This window comes from Meles meles, chromosome 1, assembly GCF_922984935.1.
Source record: "Meles meles chromosome 1, mMelMel3.1 paternal haplotype, whole genome shotgun sequence".
NCBI classification, from domain to species: Eukaryota; Metazoa; Chordata; class Mammalia; order Carnivora; family Mustelidae; genus Meles; species Meles meles.
Genome location: NC_060066.1, coordinates 200,736,315 through 200,758,518, shown reverse-complemented (window position 1 = coordinate 200,758,518; position 22,204 = coordinate 200,736,315). Strand labels below are relative to the sequence as shown.

Below are 22,204 nucleotides of genomic sequence, written 5' to 3'. Positions count from 1 at the left end.
AATACATGTAAAACAGCAAATTATAGGTCCTCAGTAAACATTAGGTGTTCTCTCCCTCCTCATCATCACAGATAACGCAGTGGCAAATATCTTCACACACAGATTTTTTTTGCCTCTGGAGCATTTCTTAAGGCCTGATTCCCAGAAGCAAGGTGAACTGGACCAAAGAGGAGAATACATTTTTAAATATTTGTAAAACTAAAGGAAATGCATGATAGTTTCTATTTTTCTTCCTTTGAAATTAAATATGACCTTTAAAAGAGAGTCCCTAACAGATCAACTCAAAGGGCATGAAGAACGACAGGTCAGTCTCACTACTGGAGTCTCGACTGAACGTCTGCTAGTATTTTGGATTGCCACATGGGTCCTTAACCTCAGGCTCGAGGAGTAACACCCCTTGAATCTATGAGTCTGAGTCTCTTACAAGCACGCCTTCTAATTACCTCCCTGTTGAGCTATCACTGGCTTCTACCGCTGGGCGCTGGCTTTCAAAGTGTTAGAGGTTTTGCAACCCTGAAGCACCAAGTGATTAAGGGTAGACCAGAGGAGATCTGAACACACATGTATGAGGCCCCAAGCCCGGAGCCAAACCTGCCTTCCAGAGGAGACAGAGCTCTTGTGTGATAATGGTCCTCCTCTGTCATTTGTAACTCCCCTACTCCCCTGTAGCAGAAGCCGGTAAGGACATTTTGTTGTAGCAGACATTATTGTTTTGCTAATATCCTTGCAGTCCAAGCAAGCCCTGATGATTATGGGATCGAGCTGTTGAGACGGTATCATGAAAACCTCTCGGAGATTTTCACAGACAACCAGATATTACTAAAAATGATCTCACACATGAAGGGTTTAACCTGTGGAGAAAGAGAGGTAAGAGAAAAAGGGTGCGGGGAGGGAGGTTGGGTAAAATGAGAAAAGGAAAAAAGATGGACATATATATATACTTTAAAACTATACCTAGGGGCGCCTGGGTGGCTCAGTGGGTTAAAACCTCTGCGTTCGGCTCAGGTCATGATCCCAGGGTCCTGGGATCAAGCCCCGCATCGGGCTCTCTGCTCCGCAGGGAGCCTGCTTCCCTTCCTCTCTCCCTGCCTGCCTCTCTGCCTACCTGTGATCTCTGTCAAATAAATAAATATAATCTTTAAAAAAAAAGACTATACCTATATTTTACATAAATGTACACATGCAGCCATGTTGAACAATGCTAAGAGGTCCATAGAGAAGGAAAAAAACAAGGTGATTTGCTTTCCAGGGCAGAGTCATAAGTCGGAGGTTGTAATTTCTGCAGTAATAAGAAAGGCAAAGGGCAGTGTGAAGAGCTTTGGCGGGTACAAAAGTCTCCGGTTGAGAGGTGAAGGGTGCTGAGAGACCCCTCCCCAGAAGTTATGTCCACTGTGGCCCAGAACTCAGGCTCACAGCTCTGCAGCTGGGCTGGCGGCCAGAGGGTCCCTTATGTGTATTTTTGTGCCACATCTTGAAGGTCATGGAGAAGCTCGTGAAACGTGACTCTGGCTCGGGTGGTTTCAGTTCTCTGATGTCAGCAGTTCTAGAAAAGCAGACTCTCTCTGCAACGGCCATTTGGCAAGTGCTGCTGGTGGCTCAGGAGACCAAGACCTGCCCGCTGAACCTGCTCATGGAGGAAATACGGAGGGAGCCTGGCGCCGATGCCTTCTTCCGGGCAGGTAGGCCACCTTGTCAGAGCCTTGTCCCTGCTGGAGAGTAGCACCAGTCTTGCCAGAAAATAGCAGGAGCTCTCATGGTCATTTTCCACATCCCCACCACTGCAAGTAAGGGCTGGCAGTTTTGTTCGAGGACATGGGAGTTTGTGAACCTCGTAAAATAAAATACACAGTAAATATTCCAAGCTGATATTAATTACATTTTAAGTATAGCACCATTTGCCGTTTTCCCCACTCCCAGCCCCAGGAAGGATCGGTGAAATGTATTCTCACTCTTCACAGTCAGAAAAGGTGAAGGAAAAATGGTGCTCATGGTTTCACTCATCCCCCTTTCTTTCAGTGGCCAACCCAGAAAGTACAGCTTTGGAAGCCATCCTGAGGCATCGCAGACTGATCCTAGAGGCCATCCAGCAAGGGATGGGACTCAAGGACTTTACCGTGGAGGAGGAGCTGCTGGCAGAGGCTGTGAAGGAGGTGCGGTGGGGGAAAAGCCTGTTGTTCTGGAGAGTTCTACCAGGCTCATGCCGGGGATAGTCTCATTCCTGAGGGAGGCGCTGGATTCTGCAGAGTGCCTATTGCACGCCGAGCCCCGCGCTGAGCCAGCATTTCTTTGTTGTTTAATTCTCTCAGCTCTGTGTGGCAGGGGATGTCATCCACGGTTTATAGGATAGGGACTCAGGCTCTAAGGGGTCTGGTAACAGGTCTAGGATGCTCCAGCTGGTCAGAGCGGAAGCCAGGGTTTGAACCCAGGCTCATGTGGCTCAAACCCAGATGTATTTCATCTACCTGAACCTAGGTAAACTCAAAGGGAACCGTGATAACTGTTCCCTAACATGTTTTATGGAGCAACTGCTTTCAGAGGAAGAAAAGTAGAATTGGTCCGGCATCTAGGAAGAGCCAAGACAAACATAGCTAGAACAAAGCTTTTGCCCATATGGGGTGTCACGTAGTGCCAGCTCATTTTCTGTAAGGCTTCTCAGTGTGGCCAGCATCCCAGAAAAACCAGGTGGGGACTTGGGGGACTTCATGAATGTCCAGCCCAGGATCATGGGCATCTCGAGTGGGGAAGAATTATAAGGGGATTAAATTAAACTACATGTTCCCTGTACGTGCCTTATTAATCCAGGTAGGTGTGGAAGGTGTGCCAGAGGGCGGGTTTCTAGCACTGTCGACACAGGTGACAGCCCCACCATGGTCTGACTCTCGAATGGGAAGACGGTGGCACGGATTTCTGCGGGCCTTCCGAGCCGGACACATCTGTGAGACTCTATCTGGCGCGCCTCACGCTCCAGAGACGGAGCTCTCACAGTTGATGAGTTTGAGCCTCGCTAATGAGCCTCGGGCCTACCTCCAGGGACATCAGGTTTATTTAGATAGACTTGAAAAGAGCAGAAATAAAATGTCTTCCCGAACGAAACTTGCATTTGGCCATCTGTGGATGGTTTCACTTTATTTTCTCAATGTACGGACTCTTTCTGCTGATCGCTCTAACATTCTGAAAGAGGATGGCTTTGAAATAAAATTCTTGGCCTCTTTAAAGCCCCTATTTGAACCTTCTTTAAAAAGCCGAGGTTTTTTTTTTTTTTTTCATAAAAGAAAATGTTTAAAAGGGTACATCTAAGTGTCTAAAAATACGAAGCCACTGATCATGCAGAATTACTTCCAGACACTGTGACAATTACATATTACGAGAAATTATCTTGATCTTCAGGACAGAGCCACCAACTACCAAATCCTATAGCTTTCCAAGCTTTTAATACTGAGATCTAGAAAAGTTCTTTTGGAGACTCCTGGCTTCTGAGAAGATGCTTCTCGTAGAAAATGCCCAGCATTTCCTTGCTCTGGTACCTTTGTTTTTGCACATTTGTCTTGACATGGGCCTCCCTTTTCTTTTCTTAATTTGCCAGTTTCCCTGTTCTCTGGAAATGAGGGTTCTCCCTTACATTCATCACAAGACGTGTCAACCTGTTAAAAACAGAGCGGTGCCTTCCCCAAATTAGCTTTCTTTCCCCCCTAGTTGAGAACCACGGAGAAAACTGCTGATATTAACCACAAACCTTTGTCTCCTGGTGTTCATTTAGATTCTGAGCATTTCCTCGGAGACGGCGAGCCCTGAAGCTTCCCTCAAAGTAGTGCTGAGCAGAGCCATGGAAAAATCCGTCTCGGCCATTGAAATATGTCACCTCCTGTGCACCGTGCACAGATCTTTCCCAGACCTGCAGCCTGTCATGCACGAGTTAGCACACGCTGGTAAGGAACAGAGTGGGGGCTGGGGGTCCCGTCAGGCCCACAGGTTGTGTCCGTCCTGCAGAGAAGAAGCAGCAGTTCGTAGATGGCTTTGTCCATTGCCGCCTCACTACTTTGAAATGCTCTCAGTCCCTACACAGGTCACAGGCCTGGATCTAAGCCGATTGCTGTGGGTGTGCATTGGAAAGTGAAGGTGACCGTGGTATCACTCCAGAGTTTTAGAGGGTTCCGCCTAGTCTGCAGCCTTCTCTAGGAAAGATTGGGAAGCAAAGCAGAAATGCAGAATATCCAGAGCTGTGCAATTTCTCTTGTCTGCAGGCTTCCTTACTCAGGAAAGTGGAGGGAAGGAGAGGTGGAAGGTGAGCAGTAAATTTCACCGTGAAGCCGACAGCAGAACAGACGAGAAGGTGGCTGAGCCAGCGGAGGAAGGCTGCCAGTCTGGGAAACAGAGCAGTCCAGGAGAGACTGGTTCCTTGCCAGAGAGACAAGAGAAAGACACGTCTGCCGCCTCCGATGCCGCCAAGAAGAGCTTCGTCTGTAAGGCCTGTGACAAAAGCTTCCACTTCTACTGCCGTCTGAAGGTGCACATGAAGCGCTGCCGGGTGGCCAAGAGCAAGCAGGTGCAGTGCAAGGAGTGCAGCGAGACCAAGGATTCTAAGAAGGAGCTGGAGAAGCATCAGCTGGAGGCCCATGGTGCAGGAGATCCCGATGTCCCAAAGAAGAAGAAGAAGAGGCTGCCGGTGACATGTGACCTCTGTGGGAGAGAGTTTGCCCATGCCTCAGGTACTTCCAAGAAGGCAGAGTGATTTCAGAGGGCGGGAGTTCCGGATATTGTGGTGTGGACTCTAGGCCTTGCCTCCGGTTGTGTGCAGTAAGGGCTGCGGATGGGCCTGGGAAACAGAGGGCTCCCACAGAGGCGGGTGATGTTTTGAGGAAAGCATGAGCTGTGGACTCAGCTCCCCGAGTTTTCCTTTCCCCGTCTGTTAAATAGGCACCCTGACAGCACCCACTTTCTGGAATTGTTGTAAAGAGTTAACACAGTTAAACACCTACCTGCAGTAGAGTTAGTAAGTGGTGGCTGCTGTTATTCATAGCAATAACCAGCTAGTTAACAGCCGACTCAGGTTTCCACATTCCACTTGTTTCTTGATAATAAATAGGTCACAAACTTGATAATAAATAGTCAGAATTGTTTACCCTCATCCCAGACGTTGGCTAAACCTAATGAAATATAAAAGCGAGTTTTGTTTCACTGTCTCTTGGTGGTGGGTCCTATTTAAGAGAGAGAGGGGAAGGGAGGGGAAGGATACACCCAGAACACTCCATGCCTGACGCAGAAAGGAGAGGGACCGAGGTGACTTTCTGAGTGCGGGCTGAGTGCGGGTGGCCTGCTGTGCCTCCTCGTGGGGCCTGGCCCCCCGGCAGCGCTGTTGTGCGTCCTCACACTGGCGTTGTCATGTTGATGACGGGTATCCCTCTGGCTCCTGGCGTGGCTTCCCTAGGCATGCAGTACCACAAACTGACAGAGCACTTTGACGAGAAGCCTTTCTCCTGTGAAGAGTGTGGGGCCAAGTTCGCGGCCAATTCTACCCTGAAGAACCACCTTCGCCTTCACACGGGGGACCGCCCATTCATGTGCAAGCACTGCCTCATGACCTTCACCCAGGCTTCCGCCCTGGCCTACCACACCAAGAAGAAGCACTCGGAAGGTAGGGTGCCGAGAGTTTCTTCATTCCTTCTGCTAACTCTCAGTGGGTGACCTGCCCAACAACCCATTTGGAACGAGGCATGACATGTATCTCAAGTAGATTAGAAACAAAAAACGGTGCAAACTCTGCCTAGAGTGATGACCAGGAGCACACAGGTACACAGGCACGTAAAACACTTATGGTAAGAGTTCGTGAAGAGAAGCTAACTAATGTAGAATTGTGACCTTATAGTTATAGAATTGGCAGAAAGCCAGGAGTTCCTCTGGCTTCGAGGTAGAGTTCACGCGTGAGACAAACCCTGACTGAGCACGTGCCGTGGGTCAGACCATGGCCGAGTGACAACGCGGGAGCTCCTGGGCCCCCAGAGCTCATGGGCCAGGGGCTTCTCTGCCATAGAGACTAAGGCAGTGCAGAGCTGCTGACGCTGGGATAGAGGATAACCCCAGCAAGGTGGAAGGATGGGGAAGGGGTTTCTAGTCTGCTCAGAGCCAGGGAGATGTGTGTTCAGAGAGGGCCTCTCAGAGGACCCCCTGCCTTGTTTGGCACGTTTATGTGTAAGGAAGAATCCCACCATCGGGCGCCTGGGGGAACTCAGTTGGTGCTGAAACATCTGCCTTCAGCTCAGGTCAGGATCCCACAGTCCTGGGAGCCTGCTTCTCCCTCTCTATGTGCGTGTGTGTGCTTTCTCTCTCTCTCTCTCTCTAGTAAATAAATAAAATCTTAAAAAAAAAAAAGTCCTGCCATCATCTCACCTGGATCATGGTAGGAACCACCTAACCCTTGCTCTCATCCTCTCCCTAGATGGTGCTCCCGGGACACAGGCCCCAGTGGTCATTTCAGTGCTAATCCATATCCTGTCACTTCTCTGCTCAAACCCTTTTTGCAAAAGCTCTTCACCTCACTCCGTGTAAAATCTGAAGGCCTAATGCTAGCCTGCCAGGCTCCCTGTGACCGGGTCGCCTAAGACCTCGCCTCTTAGTCCCCTCCCTCACCCTCACCCCATTCTTCCCGACTGCAGCCTCCTTGCAAGGCTCCGGCCCGGGAGGACACCTGCTGCCAGCCCTGCGTTCTTGCCCTTCCCTCTACTCGAAGGCTTTCTTGTCATCCCTCCTCACCTCCTTCAGGTCATTGTTCAACCTCTTCCCCACGAGTCCTTTCCCGACCACCCCGTGTAAAATCTCAGCCCCGGCTCCAGTTCCCCTGTGTCGTTCTCCGCCATAGGGCTTGTCGCGGGAAATGTTACCTATTTCATTAATTTCTCGTGTTTCTAGTCAGTCTCCCCCGTTAGAATGCAGGCTCCACGAGGTAGAGCTGTTAGTCCCCCCTGCCAACTGCTGCATCACTGGAATAGTACTTAGCAAGACTTGACCCTCAGTAAACGTTCACTGAGTAAATGAATTTCTGCAGCACTATTCCAGGCACCAGGAGTGTGTATACACACCGAGGTGCCATGGAGTTCACTTCCAGTGGTAAGAGAGACCATAAACAAATGTGTAGTGCAAGTTCAGATAGTAGTCATTGCTAGGAAGAAAAATAAAGCAGGGTCATCAGCAGGGGAATGGCAGGGTTCGCCATCATTAGAGAAGGCCTCAGAGACATGAGGCTTGTGTAGGTGAGTGACGTGAGAGCTGGAACCGGCGGAAGATCTAGAAGAGCATCCCAAGTGCAGAGACCCTCCTCCCATGACGGGAATGAGCCTGACCTGTTTGAGAGACCACAAGAGAACTAGGAGGAGCTGAGCAGAGCAGACAAGGAAAGAGCGGTGGTCGAGAAGGCCAGAGAGCTCACCAGAGGCCAAGGTCTCGTAGGGCCATAGAGGGCAGGGTCAGGACTTTGTTTTTTGTTATTGTTGTTTTAGTTTGTTCTGTTTTTAGGACTTGGGTTTTTAGGCAGAGTGGGTTAGTTTCTGTTGCTGCCGTAATGAATTACCAGACACAGTGGCTAAAATCAAGGCAAATGTATGACCTTGCTACTTTGGAGGTTAAAGAGCCAAAAGAGGTTTTAACAAAGGAAGAGTCAAAGTTTTGGTGAGTGTGTTCCTTCTGGAAGGTCTGGGGAAGAACTTGTTCCTCGTTTTCCCAGCTTCTAGAGGTTGTGTGGCTTCCGCAGTTCATGGCCACGTCCTTGTTTCCCCCATTGGGCCGCCTCCTTTGATCCTCCTTGCTCCTTATCCAAAAGATGCTGTGATGACGTTGGGCCTGCTGGTATAATCCAGGATAATCTCCCCATCTCAGGATCCTTAACTTAATATATCTGCAGAGCCCCTTTTGCCACATGAGGGAAAATGTTCCCAAGTTTCCGGGCGTGAGGACATGGGCACCCTCGGGGGCTGTGATTCTCCAGCAGGAGGCCGTAGGACAGCTATGAGCAGAGGAGCAGTAGGACGTGACTTTGGTGTTTTGGAGTTTATTCTGGCCACTCTCAGCAGTCCGCTTTAGGAAGAGAAGAGTCATGTTCACAGGGAGGCAGGGCCAGCCAGTTGTCCGGTGTGGAGGTGTCGGGGCTCTCAGCTAGGGCATGCTAGGGGCAGTCATCAAACATTCAAGTTGGGGGTTGTATTGAAGCGGAAGTCAGAGGACCCACGGTGGGCCGCCTAGAGTTAAGGATGGCTGTGGGGTTTCTGGATGAGCAGCCAAGTGTGTGACCCTGCCCTTCCCTGCAGTGGACGGAACTGGAGTGCATGGGGGCTGGTGGCGGGTCATGGGGGTGCCGGGGACGGAGCCTCAGGAGCTCTGTCTGAGGGATCAGTGTTAGCTCCACACAGAGAAGGACAGTAGTAAGAGGTTGGATGTGTAAGTCCGCAGTTCCAGGGGAAGCTGGGAGCCAGAGCTAGGACTGTGAGCGTTCTCAGGGTACAGATGGTATCTGAGCTCTGAGCTAAGGTCATCTACAAAGGGAGGATAAAGCAGGCGGCCAAGGGCTGAGTCCTGGGCTTCTCAATAATTTCAACTCTTGATTGAAGAAACCCTTTTTTTCCTAACAAAATCTTATTTCAAAGCCCAACATGTGCCAAATGCAGACGACATTGCTGGAGTCGTTGATTGCGCTAGCTGCAGTAGGCCCTCGGATTTGAGGGATTTGGACTCTCACCTCACTGATTTCTCCACTTCTCTGCTGGCCCAGAAGGGACCCTGGTGGCACAGCTGGTCTGGTGGTTTCTTACAAATGCCAGTTTTCCAGCCTCGCTCTTTACCTCTGTTTCCCAACAGTCTTTGGCAGTCTGGTCATTGTATTCCCATTATGTGTGTGAGAGAACAGAGAAGCCAGATGATTTATAATAACTTCATAGCAAGTCAGCAGGGGAAGGCTTCCCTTCTCTGAATCCCCGTCTGTCACCTCCGTGTGCAGTCGCAGTTCCACACGGTGCACATGGCCAGGGATCCAGACCCGGGAGTTGCTGGGCAGGAGGATATGTCTGTTTTCTGGGAGCGGAATGAGCTCTTCCATAACTTAGAGTGGCCTGGTTAACAGATGGGTGGTCTTGTGTGGTGAGAACTCTGTTCTTATCCCGCAGGGGAGGGAGGCCACACTGTCATCGGCTCCGTGCGAGGTGCCATCTGATAGAAGGGCCCAGACCTCTCACCCAAGGTGTTACAAATTGCGTGTGATTTTGACGCCATTTCCCAGATTGTATTCCCTGACACGTGCCTTACCGTGTGATCTTGTGTTTAGGGATGCCTTTCATGTTTGGTGCTATTTCTAATAAGGAAACTCGTGCATGTTTTCAGGGAAAATGTACGCCTGCCAGTATTGTGATGCTGTGTTCGCCCAATCCATTGAGCTGTCCCGCCACGTGAGGACCCACACTGGGGACAAACCGTATGTCTGCAGGGACTGTGGCAAGGGCTTCCGGCAAGCCAACGGCCTGTCCATCCACCTGCACACCTTTCACAGTACGTACTGGGATGGCGGCTGTCAGGCATTCGGCGCCAGGCCTGACTCTAAGAAGGCGTGTAACGATCCTGACAGAAGTTGTCACTCCACCAGAGCCAGGCCCCACTTGCTGCCTTCCCCTCCCCTATTCTCCTGCAAAACCAAGTCCCTCGTTCCTATTTCAAGAAAAATCCCATTTTTAACGTGTCATTGTGTAATGTCCGAGCTGTTTCCTTGTCTTCTTTTTAGCCCACCTGGCACTGCTTGCCTGACAAAGGCAAATTATGCTTGAAGGAGAGCCTCAGTAACAGACAGGCTGCAGAGCTCCAGAATATTCCCATTAGTCCACTGAGCTGCTCTTTGCTCGCTCCCTCCCTCCCCAACTCATCTTGTAGTCCTACCCGCCTTCCCCCCGAGGAGCAGCCGGACGCTGTCTGAGTTAATATCTACCGTCTTGAGTGGTCCCTGCTCTCGCCCCCCTCCCGACCTGGGAAGCCTACTGCCCGACATTCCCTCCCTTGTGCCCCTGGAGCCACTCAGGTAGTGGGGTCTGCCCCCACCTTTCTCCACTTCTACCAGAATTGATACAGACAAAACACACTTCTATTCAACATATGCACAGGAAGGCAAAGAAAACTCTGTGCATCCTCATCCCAGCCTCGGGAAGTGGCCAGTGTGGCGTCTGGCAGCCCCATCCATCTCCCCCAGCAGACTCATTGCAGTGGGAGTGAGCAGCACGGCGCAGCAGGGGGGTTAGGAGCTTGGGCTCCGACTCCACAAGGGCCTGGAACTGGACCTTGACCCTGCCATTCACTTCCTTGAGACCTTTAACAGATTTCTTTACCTTTCCAATCCCCCATGCCCCTTTCATCCTTGAGGAAAAGTAATAATGCCACCGCCTTGGATTGCTGTGAGAATTAGTAACTTGTGTGTCCTGTGTGAAGCGTGAACCCCTCTGCCTGACACGCAGAAGATGCTCAGTAAACACCAGATACAAGTATTGGTGGTAAAAGCAACCCTCTCAGGTGCCGTTTGTCGCCCTCAAAGCCTGTCTTTCTGGTGTGCCATGCACCCTACGTATCCTTCTGCCCTTCTTCCTCCCCTACCCCTCCTTTCCACACACCAGTTTCTAGCTACCGCAAAAACGGTACCTCACAAACATGGCCTTGATGTCAACACATACAGATATGTGATCAGCCAGCCAACAAAGGATGTTGTCAGGACTCCTGTGTGCCTGACGTGGGGCTGGGTCCTGGGCGATGCTGGACATACGTACAGTGCAGCCCCTTCCCCCGGGGAGTTCACAAGTCCCCGTATCTGCTGCAGTAGACGCCCAGATGAGGGGTCTGGCTTGGATCTAGTGCCATAATTTCGATGTCCTTTTGACCTTTTCAAAGGACGTTCTGCTCTGGATGCTCTGCTCTGGTCTCCTCTTCCTGGTGGCATTACCTGGGAGCCAGGAGATGGTGGGGCTGATCAGTTGTCAGGATGAAGAGAAGCCCAAAGACTTCCGTGTCCTGGGAAAGGTCATTGGCAGCAGGCCAGCAGCCAGGGCCCTCTCCTAGGCCGCTGCTTGCCTGTGTCCCAGGCCTGCATCGTAGCATATGGAGAACTGCTTCACCCGTGCCTTTGGAGACAGTGTAGACTGAGATTTCAGAGCTCATGTCCACAGGGACACCAGTTAATGATACCGAGTGCTGCCGTGTGTCCAAATTCTGGAATTAATTGGAGCCCGTGCATGCGTAAGATTGGCTAGTAGGCAAAGGATTTTATTATTAAAATGCGCTGCTTTCTGTTGCTTTCAGAAAAACTGAAATCTCTTGCCACAGGGATGGCAGATATATCCTTCCTCGGTGCTAGTTCTTTCTTCTGAGGCCTCCCTGAAGAGCTGGCGTGTCTAGTTAAGCAGGTGGCTCAGAGCACAGCCTTGGGACTGAGAGCAGCGACTGTCACCCGGTTGAGTCATTTCCCACTTGTGTCACCGGGCGCTCTCGAAGCCTTGCTTTTCCTAATCTCTAAAATAGGATGATAATAGATCCCACTCGTAGGGTTATCGGAAGGTTAGAGCGAGTTCGTATTTGTAAGGCACTTAGAATATGGCTGTCATACAGTACTCATTAAACACTGAGAATGTTTTTATTGTTGAATCCAAGGTGAGGAGCAAGGAAGCATCCTTCCTGTCAGTCAGACGCTGACAACAGACAAACAGTGAGGCTCTGGGGAGTGTGTTGGAAATCTCTGCAGAACATGAGAACACTCAGAAATGCCCCGCGCAGGCAGGGGAAGAGCAAGAGCAAGGGCAGGCCTCCCTGCAAAGTAGTTAAATGGAATTGAACTTGTAGGATGTAACGTGAGGAATGGGCATGAACTTCTTGGTGCCACAGAGGGGGTTCGTACAGAAGCCTCAGAGGCATCCCCCCTCCCCGGACGAAGGTAGGGGGTTGGTTAGGCGATCGCCGCACTCACTGCTGGTCCTCGGAGCGTGCGGCCATGCCTGACCTCTGAACAGTCTCGCACCCGGAACCGCACCCAGCTGCCGCGCCTCCCTGACGGCTGCCCGTGGTGTTTTTCCCTCCCTCTCTCCCCGTGGATGTCCGTGAAACCAGACATCGAGGATCCGTACGACTGCAAGAAATGCAGGATGAGCTTCCCCACGCTGCAGGACCACCGCAGGCACATCCACGAGGTGCACTCCAAGGAGTACCACCCCTGCCCCACGTGCGGGAAGATCTTCAGCGCCCCCTCCATGCTGGAGCGGCACATGGTGACCCACGTCGGCGGGAAGCCCTTCAGCTGTGGGATCTGCAACAAGGCCTACCAGGTGACTGCGCGCTCGGCCCGGAGCGCCTCCCCCGTCCCCGGCCTGCCCTCCCTTGCATCTGCCCGGAGTCCCAGAGCGGACGAGGTGGCTGCCGCTCAGGAAGGATGCAGCTTGTAACCACTGAGATTCTCTAAGGTGGTCTGGTCAGAGTGATGCAGCTGGGAGCTTTAATTGGAGCCGAAAATTCCTACAGCTCTTCTCTTGGATTTCAGCCCTGTCACGAGCTGAATGCTGCTTTTTTTCCCCTTGGACACTCACACTCGGTGCAGCCCGTTGAGCCGTGTGTCAGGGGATGTGAGAGTGACAATGGGCCGTGTAACACTGCCTGCAGTTACCTTGTTTAGCACGATGACTGGGTTGTTGTCGCTGTTTTTAAACTCCTAGGGAAGGGGTCTGCTTTTTCACCGTAGAATTTGGTATGTAACTAAAGGGAAACCCCATATGGAACTAAAAAGAAACCACACATGAGAAAGTCAACTCTAAAACTGCAGAGAAAAAATGGTTCTTGTGACGTCTGTAAGATTTGGATGTAGGGAGAGAAGCACCGCAGCTAATGCAGCTCCGCAGACATGGAGAGCTCACTTTGGACCACACCTGGTGCTATGGCCTCAGGGTTACAGAGCTGAGTAAGGCATCAGCTTGGTCACTGGGAAAGCCAGGAACTGTGGGGGATGAGTGTCTCCGGGCTGCTCTGGAACCTGGGAAGGAGCAGGGACCGCGCATGCTTCTGCTCCAGCAGGCTTCTCTGCTGCCTCCCTGGGCCTCTGGGAGGCGGTGAGATACAGCTCCCATGCTCCGGTGGGAAGGCCAGGGTTTGAATTCTGGCCCTGCTGTTTACTGATAGGACCTTGGGCAAGTCATTTAACCGCTGTGTGCCTCAGCTCACCTCACTAGAAAGATTCTGATGCCTCCCTCATAGGCTTATTGTGAAGAGTGAGAGTTTCTGAAGGACCAGGCTGTGCCCTGCCCCATAGTGGCCTCTCAGTAAATACACAGGAGCCTGGTCCCCCAAACACCAGCCTTTCCTCTCACGTGAGCACTCAGTGTGATGGGTGAGAGTGTGATTCTAGATCCATAAGCTCATTTGTCTCACGAGGGCCTTGGGACCTCTTCAGCTTGCTGGAACCTTCTAAGACTTAATATTCGCCATATTCCTTGCAGCAATTGTCTGGGTTGTGGTACCACAATCGGACCCACCACCCTGATGTGTTTGCCGCTCAGAACCATCGATCTTCCAAATTCTCATCACTGCAATGCAGCTCCTGTGACAAAACCTTTCCCAACACCATTGAACACAAGAAGCACATCAAGGCAGAGCATGCAGGTGAAGTTGGGGTGCCTGAGACCGCCATTGTGAGCTGATGAGTGGGAGTGGCTCGATGACAGCGTCCTGGGCTCCAGCCAAAAATCCCAACTTCTGGTTCTGTACTGTGGTGTGTGTGGCAGTGGCCTTTGTTCTGTCCCAGCACACCTGAAGGAGGCCACGCTGGCCCATCAGGAGCAGTGAAGAGTAGCTTGAGTGGCAGTGGTTCTCAAACCTGGGGGCCTCGAGCACTGTGAGCTCCTCCCGGCCCTGAGGGACACTGGTACACAGTGGGACCTGGGACGGGTGGTAGCTGTAGTGGCAGACAGGCTCGGGTGCAAAGCCTGACTCCCACATGGAGCAGCTGCATGACCTTGGCAAGTGATCTCTCTTGCCTGAGCCGGTTTCCTTCTCTTCAGAAAGTCAGTTAATACCCCCCTTGCCGGTCAGCCTGGGGTAATCACCACAGTCATGAAGCATGTCCTGTGTGCAAGGCACGTGCTGAGCATTGGTGGCGCGCTCCTACTCCATTCTTATAGCAGCCCTCCTTCCATCCAGGCGGCCTGGCTCCGATCTGGCGTCCTTTACACCAGACTGTTTGCAAGCTCATAGCTGTGAAGTTCCTGGCACTTGGTAGATGCTTGCTAAGTATTGGCCATCACCGACCTCTGCAGCCCGAGAAAGCTGTCCTCTGGTTGGTTCCCACCATTTCTTTCCTTGTGTGCTTCACAGACATGAAGTTCCACGAATGTGACCAGTGTAAGGAGCTCTTCCCCACACCAGCCTTGCTACAAGTTCACATCAAGTGCCAGCATTCAGGTCAGTGCCCCTTGCGAGATGCTCCTGGCCTGGACTTCCCTGGTATGTCTCGTCTCCACCATGCACAGCCATGCAGGCCAGACCAAGTAACCGAACGGACTTGTGCCTCCGTTTCCTTATCTGTAAAACGGGGACAGTTAGAATGCTTCCTTCCTTGCAGGGTAACTGCAAATTGAAAGATGTTAGTACCCAGAAAGCATATAAGGCCCAGTACCCGTGAGCATCCCTCCAGCGTGACCTGGGATTATCCTTGTTGCCATGTCTCCTCAAATCTAAAATGCTAGTCTTGTATGAACCATTAAGAAAGAAAAACTGGTTCAGTGGGTTAAGCCCCTGCATTCTGCTCAGGTCATGATCTCAGGGTCTTGGGATCAAGCCCTGCATCGGGCTCTCTGCTCAGTGAGGAGCTTACTTCCCCCTCTCTCTCTGCCTGCCTCTCTGCCTGCTTGTGCTCTCTCTCTATCAAGTAAATTAATAAAATCTTAAAAAAAAAGAATAAAGAAAAACTGCCAATTAAACTACATCGTCACTTAGAATTTGCAGGTGATTCTGCATGCTGTTCTGGTCTTAATTTGGCAGAGATTTTACACCTGGGTACATCAGAAGGAAAATATGAGAAATAAATGATGGTGAGCATCCCGCCTCTCAGAGCAGCTTTCACTTCTGTCGGTCGAGGTGCGTGTGCTCGCACGTGGCGTGTGCTCCGCCACCAGCAGCACCGCCGGTGGGGCACAGCAGGCCGTTAGTTTCGGTCCCTCGAGCATGACGTAAAACTGGTCTACTCTTGCTGCTTTAGGGATATAGCTGAACATCCGCCCCTTACTCATCCCTCCTAAACCATTTGGTTCTTGGGAGTTAAAAGCGTGCACCACTCCTGTCTCAGAGCTGTTCTTCAAAGCCACGGACACACACTCCGCAGGTCTCAGTGCTGCCACCATAGCCGTCCGTGTGCACGTGGTCATTGGTGATTTTACATCCCACTGCTGCGTGGCCTGTAGCGGTCATAAGATGCCCTTGAAGCCGGGTCAGAGATGCCAGAGCGTGCCTCGTGGACTTGATGGCGTATGGTGTCCTCTGCGTCCTGGTCCGCAGTTGAGAGAAGACTGGCCTTGAGCTGAGGCAGAGTCAGTCTGAAGCTAGTGCTGGCGAAGTGTGGCTGCGGAGCCCCTCGCTTGCATGGGACCTAGTCCTGTATTTGTCATGTTGCCTTATCTTTCCTGAAGAGGATCCCCCAGATCGTAGAAGCTTCGGGTCCCACCAAACCCGAATCTGCCTCTGCACCTGGATCCTGGTTGCTCCTTCCTCTCCCCTCACCTGCTCTTGCTTCCCTCAGGCATTCCGCCCGCAGCCCATCCTTTCTGTCCCCCCTCTTCCAGGGTCCCAGCCGTTCCGGTGCCTGTACTGTGCAGCCACCTTCCGTTTCCCGGGAGCACTGCAGCACCACGTCACCACGGAGCACTTCAAGCAGTCTGAGAGCACCTTCCCCTGCGAGCTCTGCGGGGAGCTCTTCACCTCCCAGGCCCAGCTGGATGGTCACTTGGAATCTGAACACCCCAAGGTGATGGGCTCTGAACCCCAAGCGGCCGCCTCCCAGGTGGTACAGGTGATTCTGGGGCCACCCGCCACGAGGGTGCCGACACAGGGGTCCCGAGCTTCTCTGGAGGCAGCTCTGTCACACCACCCAGCCGTTCTCTCGGGGGCTCCCGGAGGATCCCATACGTAATAACGTGACTAAGAGGCCCTTGTAGAAGCGTCTCTCTGGGCCCCTTACCAAACAGAACAAAACACTCTAGTCTCTTGGCGAGCACCTGCAAATGGTCCCTGGGTAGAGGGAGAATTTCCAAAAGCAGAACACCCTTGCTTTGTCCTAATTCACACACTTCCCCACCTTCTGCAAAACACCATGGGGGGTGGCAAGAGCGGCAGGAAATCTCGGAGAAGGGGAGGTGAGCTGTTGGGACCCCCCCTGCTGCTGAAACACTTTGATAGCTCCTCTAGGCTGGGCCCAGGACGCCGGGTATGTCACAGCTCCTCACCTTTACCTGGGGGAGAAGCTCGCCTCTTCTATCTTCTCCAGAGAGGGTGGGCAGACAAGGAAAAGAAACGCAGTTCTGTGGATCGTCTGGATGGATGGGAGCAGCGCTGTTAACTGATTGGACCTTCCTGCTGTCCAGCCCCACAGAGGGGTTCTTGGTGAACCGTGTCCTCACGGGCCTCTGCGCGAGCAGAGGGCAGGTCAGGTGGGCAGGCTGCAGCGGAATTCCTGCCGCTATGTCACCCAGAATGGCTCTGCTTTGATCTTTTTTTATATATTAGGATTCTTGGTAAGATGTCCTTTGAGGAAAAAGAGAAAAAAAAAAGGCCCCCATTCCTAAAGAAAAAGAAAGCCCGTTTGAAAACTACTGTCCTAGATGATTTTTGATTAAACACCATAATCCATCTTCTCACCGCCCCCACGACACAGACATGGGGCTGAGCTTGGCTTCCCCCTTCTGCCCACTCAGGCCTAGCACTCTGCTCCCCACTCGTGGCTAGTTCTCGAGGGCCAGGGTGGCTATGCCCACAGAGGCTCTCTGGTTTGAAAATACCAGGGGGCACCAAGGTGCCCCGAGTCCCCACAGGTCACAAGCATCAGTTTGGAGGTTGGGACGGGAACGGGGTGTGCTTCACCACAGACTGGGTCTCCCTGACCCCCCTTGAACAGGTGACAGAGCTGTGGAAGAGGCCTGCGTGGGGCTCCCAGTAGAGGCTCTGGGGGGCGGCGAATGAGGGAGTTGATAAAAGCCACATTTCCTCCACTCGTTCCTGCTTCTCAGTTCTGGAATGGTGTAGCCGCCAAGGAAGGCTCTTCTCCTGAGAGCCAGAGACACTACCTTTGGCCAGCCAAGGCTTCCTTCCATTTCCAGGGTCAAGCCTGAGACTAGCCACTTGTCAGTAGCATTCCTTTCACATGGCGCTTACCTCCGCAGTGTGATCCAGGAGACAGGAAAACCCAGTGTAGGAAACTGAGCCGGTATTCACCGGTTGTAATCATAGAGTCTGGGCACCCTGAGATGGCGTACTGTGCTAAATTATAGCAATTTAGCACACAGTTATTTAAATTGTTTGCCTGCCTTCTCTTTTGCATCGCTGGTGTGTTAGACTTGCCTCTTCCTATTAGGCGCATGTAATTGCTCTCCTCAGGTGAAAACATAAATATCATCATTACAGCATGAGACAAAAACCATGTAAATTCTGGGGAGCTCCTTGTAGACACTGGCCAGAGCAGCCTCACGGTCTTTCCCTTTCAGGTGATCCAGGCCCCAGAGCCGGCGGCCCCGACAGAGCAGGTGATCACTTTGGAGGAGACCCAGCTTGCTGGGTCACAGGTGTTTGTGACATTGCCAGATTCGCAGACCTCTCAGACCAGCTCTGAGCTTGTGGCAGTGACCGTGGAGGATTTGCTCGATGGCACTGTGACCCTGATCTGTGGCGAGGCCAAGTGAGTGGCCGCTCATCCCATGGAGGGTCCTGCATTTGCAGCAGAGAGAACATTCTGCGGCCTGCCGTTTTGCCCTCCGTTCCTGGCTGTCCTGAGTAGCGAGCATCGTGACCTGCACCAACCGGAGCGTGCTCACTCTGTTCTCAGAGAACCAGCGGTGTTGGTGTCCTTGGCTCGGACACTGCCGCCCTCCCCAGGGGACGGGCCTTCTTCCCACAGGCCTACCGCTGTGGCCTCTTGGTGAGCAGCAGGGTGGGAGTGGTGACCCAGCCGTCGGAGAGGTGCCGCGTGCCGGCCGCCTTCACTTTGCAGAATGGCAGGCAGCCGTGGGCCTACAGCCCACACACTGGGGCTACCAATGCTGCCGGGGCCTCCTGGCCATTTAGAAATGAGAGAAAAGCACCAACACACCATACAGAGACCGCCGCCCCCCACCTCTGGCCGGAGCACGCTGGGCTCCTTCCTCCATCATCCTCCCATCCGCTTGGGCGGCCCCGCCCTCTCCTGGTGGCAGGAGAACAGGAAGCAGCGTGTTAACACAGGCCGAGTTCCACCTCATCAGTACAGTTAGGCCTTCCCCAAACCAAGCCTTGCAGAGTTTCTGTGATATGCTCCGTGTGGGGCCTTCCAGCTGCAGAGACAAGCCCTGCCCTTCCAGGATCTCCGCGGTGTTCTGTACCTAAGGACTGTCCCTGCGGCCTTCTGTGTTCTCCTCAAAGCTGAGACTGTCGGCTGCTCGCTCTGGAGCCTGGGGCATGGCCCATGAACCAGCGCTGGGTGCCGGGCGCTCTGGCTCCTCCTCCCGCCACGTTCTCGCTGCCTTGGGAGTGGCCTGCCGGCCGCCTCTTCCAGGGCTGTTACTGCAGGGTAGTGATCCTTCGGAGTCTGAATTTCACAAAGCTTTTTTATCGTCAGTTCCTAAAATATAATCTGATAATTAATGGTTTGTGGAATCCATTATGAAGTGCAATTAGATGGATGTAGGTTCCTGCCGTTCGGAGGGAATGACTAGCATTTATCTTCCTTTCCCCGGTGCCAGAAGGTCGCAGTCTGCTCGTGAGTGGCGTGTTTACACACCAAGCAGGGCTGCCTGCCCCCTCGCGCAGCTTCTCCCTCGGCAGGGGTGGTGCACATTTCATCACTCACCCTCCGGCTGGGGGCTGGCAGAGGACAGGCCCGCGCCATCTTTCCGAGCACATTTCACGTCCCCAGGTACAGGCAGGGACCAGGGGTCAGTTTGGGACACGGTCAGGACTTTGCCAGCCTCTGCACGCTGCTGGTAGGACCAAAGGCAGAGCCCCACCACCGCCCGGTGTGGCCTCTGCGGCCGTCTGTCCACCTGTGCGCCGGCGCCGGGTTCCAGCGCAGGCCCGCATGCCGGGCAGCTCCCTCCCGCCTCCACGTTTCGATCTGCACGTCATCTTGAGCTTGTCAGCTCAGGGGTCTTTCCATTCTGGAGCAAATGAAGTTTTCAAAGGCAAATTCTCAGAAGCCAGAACCTGACCAGAAGATGGTGCTCAAACCTTGAAGACGTGGCCTCCACGCGAAGCCCTCGCTGCTCCTGCCACTGCTGGCTCTTCAGGTGGTGTGGTCCGGGGGCTGTCGGACCTGGAGAGCTCCTGACCGGCAAGGGGCAGAGTGGGGCCGGGTTTCCCCCTGGCACCAGAGGAAACCTGGAAGGGACCAGCTTGGCCAGGCCCCATGGACTAGGTGAGGTTCCACGGTGGTGGGCAGGGACTGTGTCCTGAGAATTGCTTGCAGCTGAAAAGCAAATAAAAACTTAATTGCTAAGGGCCCGTAGGAGAAAGTGATTTTTCTTTTTCAAAAGTCTTGTGATGAAAGACAGCTGTGAGTTTTTAAACCAAGTTTTAGATCCTTTCAAGTCCCCAGAACTCCTTGCTTGGGTGTCCGACGGAGCCCCCGATGGTGGTAGGGCACGCATTTGCTGTGGAATCGTGGGGCCAGCAGCTCCCGAGCCGGGGGCACACAGAGAGGTGGCAGCTGCCGCCTGACATGCCTCACTGAGCCTGCGGCCCACGCAGCAGGAGGCACAGACCCTGTGCTGCTTCCAGGGAGGAAGGAGGAAAGGTGCGCCCTGAATTTAGCCTTTTCTCCGAGTGGACCTCTGCAGGGCACTGCACCGGTGGCGATTTTATAGTGTCACTCCCAAGAGGTGCCCAGGCGTGGGCCGTATGGTAGGAAGACTTGTTCTAGCTTCACTTGGGGATTTTGTTCTTTCCTCCCCCTGCTGCCCAAAAGATCTCCGGAATGTCTGCACAGAGGACATTGTCATCGTGCTCCCCTTGGTCCCCCTCACTTGCTTTCTCATGGCAGAGGGGTCTCTGACTTGTTGCCATGGGTACATCCTGGTGGCCTCCAGGCTGAATCCTGGGGGTATCTGTGGTGTGGAGGAGGCTGTGGACCTCTTGGAACCCCTGCCCGAATATGTCCATTGGGACCCTGGACTATCTCTGCTTCCAGAGCTTCTGAGGCAGCCGGCAAGGAGGGACAGGCAGGCAGATGCCCAGCTGGAGTCTGATTCTGTGGGAGTAACGGGGATTACTTAGGGAACAGGATTTGCCATCCCAGGTAAGTGAGGCGAAAGGAGATGGAAGGGTAAGGGTGCCAGAGGAGGATGGCGCTGTCCCAAGGACGTGAGCAGCACCTGGCTGCAGGGGCAGCAGAGAGACAGAGGCAAAGGCAAAGCTCTCTACTCATTTAGGTAAGAAAGCCCATCTCTTCTGTCTCAAAAGCTTTGTGTTTAGAAAACCTGGAGCCCAGTAAGTAGCAAGGACTGTGCTGTGAATGCTGGGTTCCCCCCGGTGATCCAGACCTTCTCTGTGGAAGTGCTCTGACTCCCCTCCCACTGACGACCAGCATCGGCCTCATCCTTCGGGGAGGCGCTCTGCTGGTCAGGTGCGGAGGGACACAATGGGGTCCAGTCTGATAGGTGAATGGGGGGAAAGGTCCCCTTTTCAGTTTACGGTTTAAATAAGTCAGGGATACTGTCAGAATCAAGAAGAAAGATAAGGTGGGCGCTAAGAGTTTCTCACCCCAGGTGATGTCAGTAACCACGCCCTGATAACACAGCAGGGCTGTGCCTTTAAGTCTCTCGTGTCTGAGATCTGGGAATTGCCAAAGGGATGGAAGAAACTGCTGGCCTCACATAGAAAGGTTCTAGGGGATAAGGAGTGTTTGTATTAAATTGGGGCTAGAAAGCGGGACGGTGATGGAGAAGTGGCTAGGACGCTTTAATTATTTCTCCCAAAGAAAGAATAGCAGCCTCAGCCCTCCCCACTTGGTGCACTGTTTCCCAGGGACCCTTGGGAGGTAGAGAAAAAACAGGAGTAACAGTAAGATTTGGGGTTGGAGAGGGTATCAGAGGCAAGCTGATGATTGTTTTGTTGCCATGGAAAACCTTGGGGCTGGTAGGACCTGGGCCAGAAGCTCAAAGCACAGCCAGAGCTCCGAAACTTCCTCCGCGCACAGCTGTGCCTGTAAGGACGAGAGAAGCTGCCTGTGCTCTGGGATCATGCTGTCGAGAAAAATTATCCCCTGGGCTCATTCACATTGTGTCCAAATCATGGAAATGTTCATCGGTCATTTCTTTTTCGAAGGCCAGCCACACCTCCCACCACAGTCAGGACAGCCAGCCAGGACTTGATGCTGTGTAATTTAGATATAAACCATTATTTTCATTTAACTTGCACTATTCCATATAAATAAAATATGTACTTTGAAAAACTTGCGCTGTGTGAGTTTCAAACGGACTATAATGAGACCTGTTTGCTCTCCGGTTCTGGCCAGGTGTTGCGTGGGCACAGGCTTTACAGGGAGTTCTAGGGGCTCTTGTACCTTCGGGCCCTGCCAGCATGGTGGGGGGAGGGGAGACTGTCCCATCAGGTGAAGGCTGTTCCCCAGAGCCCTCTTTGCTGGAGATCAAGCGTGGTGCGGGGTCTCAGAGGGGGGTGTGCATGTGCAGCCGGGGTACATCCACGCTGTGCCACTTGCTCACCGCGAGACCTTGGGGGCAACACCCTCTAAGCCCTCTCCTCCCAGCTCCCATCCGTAAGGGGGGCAGTGCCGCACAGAATGGTACAGGGAATTCCAAGGCTGGTTTTGGAACTTAGAACTTAGTGTTGAGACTAATTGTTAGCTAAGTCTTGCCTGTGGCGCTCAGCCCAGCCGTTTGCCTGGGTTGCTGAGTGGTGTCCATTCCCGCACCTTGGCGTTTCTCTTCTCCCTCCCTCCCCCTTGCTCCCCCTCCCTCGCTGC

General features: G+C 52.9%; 1 protein-coding gene across 4 annotated transcripts in view; it reads left to right on the top strand.

Moving 5' to 3' along the window:
- ZBTB40 (zinc finger and BTB domain containing 40) overlaps nt 1-21,673 on the top strand; it is a 73,017-nt gene extending 51,344 nt beyond the window's left edge. For 2 of the 4 annotated variants that reach the window (XM_046002957.1, XM_046002947.1), the window contains 12 exons: nt 731-867; nt 1,478-1,679; nt 2,017-2,150; nt 3,758-3,926; nt 4,242-4,706; nt 5,426-5,632; nt 9,361-9,525; nt 12,112-12,326; nt 13,488-13,650; nt 14,362-14,448; nt 15,825-16,051; nt 17,739-21,673. In XM_046002957.1, coding sequence (XP_045858913.1) covers nt 731-867; nt 1,478-1,679; nt 2,017-2,150; nt 3,758-3,926; nt 4,242-4,706; nt 5,426-5,632; nt 9,361-9,525; nt 12,112-12,326; nt 13,488-13,650; nt 14,362-14,448; nt 15,825-16,051; nt 17,739-17,933 — 2,366 coding nt within the window. In that variant the 3' untranslated portion in view covers nt 17,934-21,673. The remainder of the gene's footprint in view (nt 1-730; nt 868-1,477; nt 1,680-2,016; nt 2,151-3,757; nt 3,927-4,241; nt 4,707-5,425; nt 5,633-9,360; nt 9,526-12,111; nt 12,327-13,487; nt 13,651-14,361; nt 14,449-15,824; nt 16,052-17,738) is intronic. The other 2 variants (XM_046002963.1, XM_046002970.1) reach the window with 2 other exon arrangements.
- The last annotated feature ends 531 nt before the right edge of the window (nt 21,674-22,204 follow it).